Raw genomic sequence first — 11,140 nt, forward strand, 5'->3', positions numbered from 1 at the left:
CTTGCATTCCAAGGTCCGCTACTATCGGCCCGTTGCACCTGCTCGACTACTGTCCCTGTATCACTTCTAACCCCCCACACTATGTAGTTGTGATCGCTCATTGAGTCCACATCTAACACTAGCCACTCCGTCACTAAGTGACTCATCTCGTCCGATATCAGCGTGATATCAATAATTGTCCCTTTGCCTCTTCCCTGGAATGTGGGCACGTTTCCCTTATTCACGCACACCAAACCTAACGACCAGGCCCATTCCTCGACAATCTCTCCCCTGACATTCGTACGTGGTGCTCCCCACATGGGGGATGCAGCATTGACGTCCCCTGCCACTATAGCCCTGCCACGTCCATTAATCCTAATGATCTCCCCAAGATCGTCCAGCCGTCCCTCTAACTGCGCTATTGCATCGTTAGGAGGTAGGTACATGCTGTAAACATAAATACCCCCGACTAACGCCCACACATATCCCACACCCTGTCCAACTTTGTCCACAATCACTCCACCTGTCACCATTATCCCTGCCGCACCTGTCACGTCCCTGAACACACGCATCCCCCTAGTGTCCGGTCCTACCTCCGAGAACACAAGTACCTCCGCCCCCACTTCTCTTGCTACTATCCCCGCCATGTCCAAGGCCACTCTACTATTATTAAGATTGATCTGGAGAACCTTAATCATTACGTGCGTAGTCTATTTGCCGTCCTTCCTCTTGTGCATCCTCGCCTTCACTCACAAGCGTCACCTCCTTCACTACGGGGTTTGGCGCCACCCCCACCCGTCTCTTGTCGTGCGGGCACCCCGTCGTGTACGCCCTATGTCCCTTGCCAGTACCCGGCTGAACTCCCTCACACACAAAACATTCGTTTTCACCCGCGCACTCCCTGACCTGGTGCCCCGCCTTCCCGCACTTAAAACACATGCGGCTCCTATCCACGCCCGTACACTTTGCCGCTATGTGCCCTACTTCCCAACATCTTATGCATCGCGCCTGCTCCGCCAGCACTCTCACCCTGCACGACGTCAGGCCAACCCTGAGGAAACCTGCTCTAGTGATCGCATCCGCCGTTTTCCGGTCGACGAAAACATACGCCACCATCTGCCCTCTCTCGGTTTCCACCATCGTCTTCATCCGACACCTAGCCTTCGGCTCCACTCTCAGTATGGCCTCGAGCACTTCCTCCTTTGTAGTCACGGCGTCCAGATCCCGCACGGCCAGCTTACAGTTCTCCTCAAGGAGCATCACTTCCCGGTCCGTAATGGCGGCCTTAATCGTATTCAGCACCGGCGCTGCCTTTCCCGCCCCTCTCTCCACCCGCAGGAGTATATCACCCGTCCGTGTCTTTGTTATGCCTTCTATCCTGGTACTGACCCCCGTCATGTCTACCTTCCTGACCCGTCTCAGCACTTCCTCCATGCCGTTCTCCCCCTTCAGCTTGATCAGCACCGCCTCCGGTCTCGGTCTCCTTCTGACATTTGCCGCTGTCGTAGTTCCCTCGCTGCCGCTCGATGGGTCAACTTTGCTCTTCTGTCTTCTTTTCCTTACCCGCTGCCACTCCCCCTCCGTTTCCGTACCAGCGGCGTCTGTCGTCTCGCGGTCTACGAACTTGAGATTCTTCGCCCTCTGCCTGTTAATCTCAGCAATCCTTAGGGCGGCTTCTCCACTCGACCCGGCCTTCGGTCCTTCCTGGCCTATCGCTTCCGCGTACGTTTTGTGAGGACTCGTCTGGGTTGTCACCTCAATTTTCTCCATCTCCCTCGCCGTCTGTACCTGGCTCTCCTTCGTCGCTCTCGGCGCCACCACAACTGGTCCAACCTGGGGCACCCTGACCACCGCCGTTTGTCCTTTCACTGCCGCCACCTTCAAGGCCCTCACGTAAGAACTCCACCTGCGCTCGATCATGGTCCTATGGTTTTCTAGGGCCGCGAACTTCTCGCTGATCCTCCACGTCATCTCCTTCAGCCGCTTGTTGGTATTCGTCGAACCACGAATAAATCCCATCGCCTCGTCGATGGCCAGCCTTACGTCGCCTTCCATCATCGACTCCTCAGTCTGCATCTTTCTGATGTCACCCAAGTCGGTAGCGGCCGACCTGGGGGACACCAGAACCGTCTCCTCCTCTTCGTCCGCCCTTCGCCTCTGTTTTTTGGGCCTCACAAGCTGGACAGTCTCCTCGTCGGTCGAGGAACTGTCATTCCTCTTCCTACTACTGGGTCTCCTGACAGGTCCTGCTAGAGGTGTTTCAGGCACCACCTCGTCGCTCCTGTATTCGTCCCCTTTGTTTCCACCGCCGCTAGCATATTGCCCCGGTGGTGGCGTCCGTAGAACCTTCGGTCGGCCCTCCCCAAACGCGTATCCCTCCGATCCGCTCATCTTGGCGCAAAAGCGTCCACACTACCCTACTATGTACACGAACTATCCCTAATTCTAATAAATGCACGAAGTACCCAAGAGTCCTATTTACCCCGCACAATTCGTCCAAATCCTAGCTAAACCTAACTAATATTTACAAAAGTTCACCTCGCGGATGGTCTTACGCCTAACTAATCTACTATATACAAAAGTCCTACGCCCCCGTTAACGCGACGCGCAGGGGTTGCTCCCACCCCCCCGAGTGGGGTGTCGAAAGACGCGGGTTTTCACCCCGAACCTCACGCACTTTGTCCCGATCCGATCCGAACACTCGTTCACCGTCTAGCACCCTATCTGTTCCTGACACGCACAAAACAGATAACGCTATCGCGCCCACACGTGCGACGCGATAACGCTGAAAAACACTACACGTGTTCACGCCTACCTGTACTAGGCTACCGCAATCACTCCAGGCACACCGCAGCCCTCCTTCCGCACCCCCAAAACACGTGGCTGCTACCACCCCCGTGCGTAGGGGTCGTCGCTACCCCCTCGTGTGGGGTGTCCAAATACTCGTCTTTTCAAGCCGTATCCGCCGAATTTTGTCCCGGCCCGTTACCGCCCCCCCTTCCGCCGCCAAACGCCTATCTGTCGCTATCGCCGAAAATTTGATAGGCCGGTAGCACCTAAAGGCGTGGGCCGATAAGGGCGTCCCGGTGCGGGTTGGACTCCTTGCACCTAGTCCTACCTTCTGATAGTCTCCCTGATGTTATCGCCCTCTCGGTTACCAATTTCACTGCCACGAGGTCCCAATTGATAACGGGTTTTCCAAAATAAGCTTAAAGAAAACTTAAAAAATTTGTAACTCCCGAACCACTGGTCCGATCCACGTAATTTTTGCTCCGTTGGATTCGGTTTTTAAGCGCGCATCCAACGGTACCACTCGCAAATTTGCCGCACAAAAACTCAACGCCACTAATTTAAAACGCTCCGGAGCTCGCGAAAACGCGTCCGTTCGCCTCGAAACTTCGCTAACCTAACCTAACCTAACCTAACCTAACCTAACCTAACCTAACCTTTTTTTTTTTTTTTTTTAATGAGGTTTGGGAAACCTTTTATAGGCTGCCCCCGCTTGGCTCTATGCGGGGGGGTGTGTGGGACTCCCTTCCATCTAGGTAAGGTTTACCCACTAAAACCCTATCCTCCTTCGACTCGTAGTCACTCGCCATAGTTGTCGGCATAGGGCACCGCGCTAGCATTCCTCGCTATGCCGAACGGCCGGGGTAGGTGTTCGTCCCCATAGATGTAGCCATAGTTATATTGTATTACCCGTCTATTGACCCCTAGTCCATGCCTCCCTCTCCCTAGTTTGGACTACGGTGATCACGAACCGCGCGATTTTGGTCCACTTGTTCTCGCTCTCTATCATCAACTGGATGATGTTTTCCGGCTGTAGGCTTGCTGCCACTTCTGTCTCGGTCTCTATTCTGCCTCTTGTCCATCTCTGGCATTCAAATACGGCATGTCCCTCCGTGTCTCTATCTCCGCAGTCCACACACTCGTCACTATCGCGTTTCCCTATCCGCAGTAAGTACACGGCATTTTCCCCGTGTCCCGTCAAGAATTGGGTCAGGTGATAGCCCACTTCTCCGTGCAGCCTGTCGACCCAGTTGTCCAGGTTCGGGATGAGCTTCCTGGTCCAGGACTGCCTCCGCTCCCATCTCTCTTGCCATTCCTGGTTCAATCGCGCTTTGTCCCATCCTTCCATCCTTGCTCTTACCATAAGCTGTCCTGGTGGAAGGGCGGCTATTACCATGATATCGTCCGACTGGACCGTTCGGTACCCGCTCGCAATTGACACTGCTAATAACCTTGTGACTCTATCGGTCATATTCGCCGCTACGCCCCACTTCATGGCGGATCCCCAGACTTCGGATCCGTACAGCACGATTGACATGACAGCCGCCGCCAGCACCTTCCTTTTTGTTGCACGAGCGCCTCCCGTATTGGGCAGTATCTTTTTAAGAGCCTCGTAGCACCTGATTGCTTTTCCGCATACGCCGCGGGCGTGCTCCGTAAAGTGTAGACACTTGTCTATCGTGATTCCGAGGATTTTAATGCTCTTTTCCGCAATCATCCTCTCGCCGAGCACTTCCAGCGTGAATTGGCCGATCCTCCTCTTCCCGGTCATCATGGCCACCTTGGTTTTCTCGGGCACCAGAGTCAAGCTTCTTTGCTCCATCCAGGCCGCGATGTTCTGGATTGTCCGCTGTATCCTTCGCCCGGTCTCGTCCACGTCACGTCCTCTTGCCACTACCGTCAAATCGTCTGCGAACCCGAACACTTCTACACCCTCCTCGTGTTGGATTCGAAGCACGCCGTCGTACAATAAGACCCACAGCAGTGGCCCCAAAACGGACCCCTGCGGCACTCCCGCACTATCGACGAACTTCCAAACCTCGCCCGACGGTTTTTCCACTTCCACCTGCCTGTCCGTGAGATAGCTTCTTATCACCCGCGTGAGTCCCGCGGAGACCCCCTGCTCCGTCATGGCCTCCAAGATTGATTCCCTCCTTGCCGAGTTAAAGGCGTTTTGGACGTCGAGGGATGCCACTATGCAGACCTGCCTCGTCCTCCACGTCCCTCTGTTTGCTGCCTGGACTTGCGCCACTATCTCGCGTACTGCGTCGATGGTGGATCGACCTTTCCTGAAACCATATTGTCTCTTTGACAGCCTGTCCTCTACCTCCGCGCTAATCCGGTTCTTTATCACCTTTTCCGCTAGCTTCCCGGAAAAGTCCAGTAGACTAATCGGCCTGTAGGAGCCTGCCGCCTTCGGGATCAACACCAACTTTGAGCGTTTCCACCCCTCCGGGTATACGCCGTCGCGTATGCAGTCGTCTATTATCTTCCTGTATATGCCGGGTTTTTCCAGAGCTAAAGCTTTCACAATTGGTGCCGGCACATAGTCTGGTCCCGGAGCCTTTCTATTAGGCAACTGTCTCGCGGCCATCGCTATTTCCTCGGTCGTCACGTGATCGTGCGGGGGCGGTCTTTCTCCCTCCGGAAACGGTTCCAATCTTGGATGCTCAGGGAAGAGCCTTCTTACCTCCGCCTCGAGAGCTTCGTCGTTCCAGCCAACCTTTATGGTGCGCTTGGCGATCTTTTTAGTTACGATTTGGTAGCCTTTTCCCCATACGTCTCTGTCCACGTCTTGGCAAAGCTCCTTCCAACAGCTCTTTTTACTCTCGGCTATCATCCTTTTTAGTTCCTTTCTCTCCTCCCTCAGATTGGCTCTCTCGTTATCCGCACTATCGCCCCTTCTCCTCCTTCGCTGGTAGGCTCTTCTGCATCGCCCGCAAATCTCCCGCTGGTGAGCGATGTCGTCGTTCCACCAGAACTGCGACTTCCTGCCGGCTTTTTTGAGAGGCATGACTCTGCGGCAAATTTCGCGTAGTAACCCGCTCAGCTTGTCCACATCTGTAATTTTTTCCCCGTCTACTTCCTGCAAGCACCTCTCCAGTTTGTTTCGGTCAATTTTGTTGCTATTCCAGCCCCGAAAGCTTTTATAAGTATGCAAAGGCGCTCGGTTTCGCAGCAGCCTCGGCCTGACCTCCCATGCTACGTATTTGTGGTCGCTTAATGTCTCGTCTTCTAGCACTTCCCACTCTGCAAATTCGTTAAGTAACCTTTGTGAGCAAAGGGTAACGTCGACGATTGATTGGCGCGTCCCCTGTTCGAAGGTCGGCTTCGAGCCTGTATTTACCACTACCAGGTTCAATGTCTCTAGCCATTCCATAATAATTTCGCCCCTGTTGTTAGACGAACGGGCGCCCCATGCTGGAGAGGCCGCGTTTATGTCCCCCGCGATAATCACTTTGGTTGCACCAATGCGTTTAATAGAGTCCGCGATGTCATTTAGTTTACCTTCGAGCTCAAAATCGCTCTCGTTCGGTGGGAAATAGACACTGTACACATATACACCCTGGGTTTGTATCCACACAAATCCCCTGCCCTCGCCTACACGGTCCGCACCAATGCTCGCGTTTACACACATGATCGCGGCCTTGCCGCTCAGGTCCACAAACATCCCTCCGCTCGCGCGCGCACTACCGTACTCAGCGAGAACTAGAAGGTCCCTTCGTGTCTCCTGAGCTTTTTGCACGGCCAGGTCCAACGCTTCCCCCATGTTGTGCAAATTCACCTGAATCACTCTAAGCATGATCTACTTGCTCTTCTATGTCCCGGTCTTGATTCTCAACCTCTTGCCCGATAGCCACACCCTGTCGTGCCGAGGTATCGCCACCCTGTGATCCGCTGGCCATCGTCTCCGCCATTTCCGATTTCCTTGTCTCAAACATGCACTGCCTTGTGTAGGCCCTGTGCCCGACCCCCAGGCCCTTCGCCAGTCCCTCGCATCTTTTGCACGTTGCTTCGTTACTGCACTCCCGCGCATAGTGTCCGGCGTTCCCGCAATTATAGCATTGCGCCCTGCGGTCCTCCCCCTGCACGCGTCCGCGATGTGCCCAATCTCCCAGCATCGGTTGCACCGCACTAGGTCCTGGCTAATCCTCACCCTACATGAGGTTAGCCCCACGAGCAGGTACCCCCGTGCCAGTATTTCCTCCGCCGCTTCGCGGTTGGCGTGGACGTACGCCACCTTCTGCCCTCTCTCAACCGTAATCATGCTCTTAATCCTGCATCTTGCTCCTGACACCGTTTGGATGATGGCACCCAATACCTCATTCTCCGTTGTGACGGCGTCGAGGTCCCTAACCACAAGCGTGCAGTTGTCCTCCAGCAGGGTTACCTCCCGATCGCTAATTGCGGCCTTGATCTTAGAAAGAACCGGCTCGGCAACCTAACCTAACCTAACCTAACCTAACCTAACCTAACCTAACCTAACCTAACCTAACCTAACCTAACCTAAACTAACCTAAACTTATGTCATGTCTGAAATAATAGAAGTCATTAAATCATTGTGAATATAGGATTTATTTCCTTTGGATGTCAATTCCTTTGCAAATCACCCTTACTTTATTCATCCTTATCTTAATTACCTATTCATATTTTAGTTAACAGGTATTTGAGTGCTAGTATTCTACCCCCTTTATTTAGGTATACCAGTTATTACAAAAAAAAAAATTAACCAAAATTCATTTTATGAACTGCTGGCCCTGTTACCTCTGAGGATTAATAAATCTTATGGGGCGAATCCTACGGGAGCGGAATCACCGGGGGCGAATCTTTCAGAAGCGAATTTGTCGGGAACGAACTTGCCGGGGGCGAATTTTCCGGGGCGAATCTTTCTGGGGCGAATCTTACGGAGGCGAATAGTCCGGGGGCGAGTTTTCTTGGGGGCGAGTTTTCCGGGGCGAATTTCCTGGGGCGAATCTTACGGAGGCGAATAGTCCGGGGGCGAATTTACTTGGGGGCAAGTTTTCTTGGGGGCGAATATACCGGGGGCGAATTTTCAGGGGCGAATTTTCGGGGGCGAATCATCCTACAATCGCGCCGAGGTTAGTCCTGCGACTACCATCACATCTTCCAGGTTAACGGTGCGGTATGCGCTGCAAACCTTCACGGCCAACAGCCGCGTCACCTGCTCCACTCTAGCTTTGGCCGCCCCCCACTACATCGCTGGGCACCAGACTTCCAACCCATAGAGCAGAACCCATAATCCCTAGTGATTATAACTACCTAGTAGGCCGCTAATGTCCCTGAACAAATCATATCCATATGTATCCCTCCACACCTCGGATAGCACCAAAATTCCACCCTCTAAAGTTTATTATGGCTTGTACTGGCACCCGATTGCGTAGCCACCCCAACCTACACTCCCACGCTATATATTTAGGATCGCTTAACGTTTCACAATCCTTCTTCCCAACCTTTATAGGCGAGTAGCCTTTGTGAGCAGAAGGTAACATCGACAATTTATCGGCGCGTACCCTGCTCATAAATCGATCTCGAACCTGTATTATAATCGGCGTCTCGGCCCATTCGGTAATGATTTCGCTCCTATTGTTGGACGATCCAGCGCCCCATGCCGGAGAGACCGCGTTTATGTCCCCCGCAACTCACTTTGGACGCCCCAATTCGCTTGTTGAAATCGGCAATTGCTGTCCCCTAAACATAGCGGCGTTCACAGACTACCCCCACTCGTCCTAAATTGAATCTAATATTTCTTACAATTATCTATAACCGCTAGTACCTATGACATAAAAAGTTTGTATGTACCACGGGTATTACTTGATGTATACCCTCGGACGACTTACAACTGGCCCGAGGGCTTGTTGTAAGCGTGTCGCCCTCGGGAGGGCATAAACGTTCTCGTACTGCACTTAATACATAAATAACTATCCTTGATTAAAAGTTAACCCGTACGCATACATATTTGGCATTGAGGTGATCTCAAATTTCAATCTGTTGTTGGGACGTGTCGATAATTAGAAATTTCCCTCTACTCTCTTCCGTTACGCTTTTAGACTGGTGCAATGCGTATAATTAAGAGTCTATAAGTACCTTTAACGCTGCAGGTATTCAATTGTCCAGTTGTCATTCAATCATTCCTACAAAATGGTGAGTGGTGTTTAGGTGCCCGTTTTTAATTAATTTTTGTACTCACCTGTAATTCGCTCTGTTGCAACCTTATGACGACGTAATATACTATATTGTAGTTATATTTAATTGCAGGCAGATCTTAAAGAGAGAGAAATTGAAGGTAATTTGGTTTTTGATTTTGGTATAATTTCTTTTGACATCATAATTTAGACGCAGAGTTTGCCTTTGACATATATGCGGATGATGGCGTTTTGGATGGAACCATGTTAGGAAAAGTTCTACGTGCCCTTCAGTTAAACCCCAGCCTGGAATCTTTGGAAAAGTTGGGAGCTACTAAAAAGAAAGGTACGTAAACTTCACAAACTTGCCAAGTATCAGAAACAGAGCTTCAATAATGCAGGTGAAAAAAAATTCAAATTTGAAGAATTTTTACCGATATTTAGTGATTGTAAGAAAGAAAAAAAGGATCAAGGATGTTACGAGGACTTCATTGAATGCCTGAAATTGTATGATAAAGCGGAAGACGGTAAAATGATGGTGGCGGAACTTCATCACGCACTTATGGCGTTAGGTTGATAATTTGAATTTTATTATTTACTTTATTTCTATACACATTTGTAGGTGAAAAATTATCGGAAGCGGAAGTGGACACCTTATTTGAAGATTGCATGGGGGAAGAAGATGACGAGGGTCAAATTGAGTACGCCCGTAAGCGAAATTTGCCACTAGCTTTAAAATCAAATCAAACTGGTAATGATTCATGCAAATAGTTTTAATTCACTTCGTTTCAGCATTTCTCAAGAAGATGTGCGAACGGACGTGATCCAAAACAAAGTACGTATTATATAACCATCAAAAGACGAACTACTTCCCACTATAATCATGGTCAGATGAACTTACAGGTAAACTACGTGTAAGACATTAGCTGGACTTTTAGAAGCGACATTTCACCTTTTTTTTGATTATGTATTTGAAATTGCATTAAAATGTGTATACATCGTTATATTACGAGTTTCCATTAAGTACTGTTTGATCAAATTCCTATATAATCCGTGTTTGAATAACATTTTTTTTACTGAGGACGGTAAGTATCTACCTACTATAACCTACTTATTTAGTTACTTTCCCCACTTTTTAATGTAGGTATCTAATTGAACTCGATTAAAAATAATACTTATATTGCATTGCTAATAGCATTTTTTCCGATCAAAATAATTAAGTAAGTATGAAATGGTTGTGGCGCCTAGGTATATTTTGTTTTAATTTAAATCTATGACATCATCTACATATAACTCTCGCCAGGAAAGATTGCCGGTCACAGCACACCTTGTGTCGATTTACAATCTTTGTTTTTATTAAGATGCGAGCGACTTCTGGAATAGGATCGTGCTAATGTTGAACAAAAAGTCTTTTCGTTCAACATTGACACGATACTATCCCGGAAGTCGCTAGCACCTTACGAAAAACACAGATTGTAGATCGGGATCAAGTGTTCTGTGACCGGCAGTCTTTCCTGGCGAGAGTTATAAATATGGTGAGCTTTTCAATTTTGTAATGGAGAAAATTAAAATGTGATATGTAATACCGTAACGCTTTAATTCTTTTTTAGTGTTTTACAAAGTTTGGGCGACCAAATCTCTAGTATGAATTTTTCAGTGTAGTTTGAGTATATCTCCATTTTGTGTGGTAATTACCTATCTGTTTGCACATTTAGAACAAATGAGATCTTTTATCTGATCTCCCAATGTTTTCTTAGTTTCTTCGCACCAGCCTTCAACATATGCAACTTTATACATCTGCGGATGGTATACCCTGAACTTAACTGTGAAAGACGCTATGTCGTTCTATTTGGTATCCTCGATGTCCAGTACAGTTTTACAGAAAAAACTGTAGAGTTTAAAGGTGTTCAGATTTAAAAGGTGCATACAAAACTTTTAAAAATAAATTTCAACATTTCTGTTATTCGTAGCAATTCATAAAACAACAAAAGTCATGGCTAATGCATACTAATAACAGGAATTTTGAATTTTATTGTTAAATTTGCGGGTATACCAAAAGCTTAATAAAACATGTAAAAACAGTTTTGTATGCACCTTTTAATTCTGAACAACTCTGCAGTTATTTCTGTAAAATGTACAGGAGGGCAGGATATTGCATAAAACTAATTTCCCTATGTTCCTACTTACCGTGCACCACCCGGTATGTACCTCTGCCAACGTATGCGTGC

At 49.2% G+C, this 11,140-nt stretch overlaps 2 protein-coding genes across 2 annotated transcripts in view; one reads left to right on the forward strand and one right to left on the reverse strand.

Annotated features, from left to right (window-relative positions):
• LOC116165714 overlaps positions 1 to 2,370 on the reverse strand; it is a 2,988-nt gene extending 618 nt beyond the window's left edge. The window contains exons 1-2 of the mRNA XM_031480376.1: positions 733 to 2,370; positions 23 to 659 (exon numbers count right to left, since the gene is read on the reverse strand). Of these exons, the coding sequence (XP_031336236.1) occupies positions 23 to 659; positions 733 to 2,370 (2,275 nt within the window). The remainder of the gene's footprint in view (positions 1 to 22; positions 660 to 732) is intronic.
• Positions 2,371 to 8,791: 6,421 nt separating this feature from the next.
• LOC116165786 (myosin light chain alkali-like) lies at positions 8,792 to 9,812 on the forward strand. Its single transcript, XM_031480465.1, has 6 exons — positions 8,792 to 8,931; positions 9,046 to 9,073; positions 9,124 to 9,258; positions 9,314 to 9,484; positions 9,535 to 9,621; positions 9,705 to 9,812. Exons 1-6 carry the CDS (start codon positions 8,929 to 8,931, stop codon positions 9,734 to 9,736), a joined length of 456 nt encoding a protein of 151 aa, XP_031336325.1. The 5' UTR covers positions 8,792 to 8,928; the 3' UTR covers positions 9,737 to 9,812.
• Positions 9,813 to 11,140: the final 1,328 nt, after the last annotated feature.

This window comes from Photinus pyralis, unplaced genomic scaffold, assembly GCF_008802855.1.
Source record: "Photinus pyralis isolate 1611_PpyrPB1 unplaced genomic scaffold, Ppyr1.3 Ppyr1.4_LG3a, whole genome shotgun sequence".
NCBI classification, from domain to species: Eukaryota; Metazoa; Arthropoda; class Insecta; order Coleoptera; family Lampyridae; genus Photinus; species Photinus pyralis.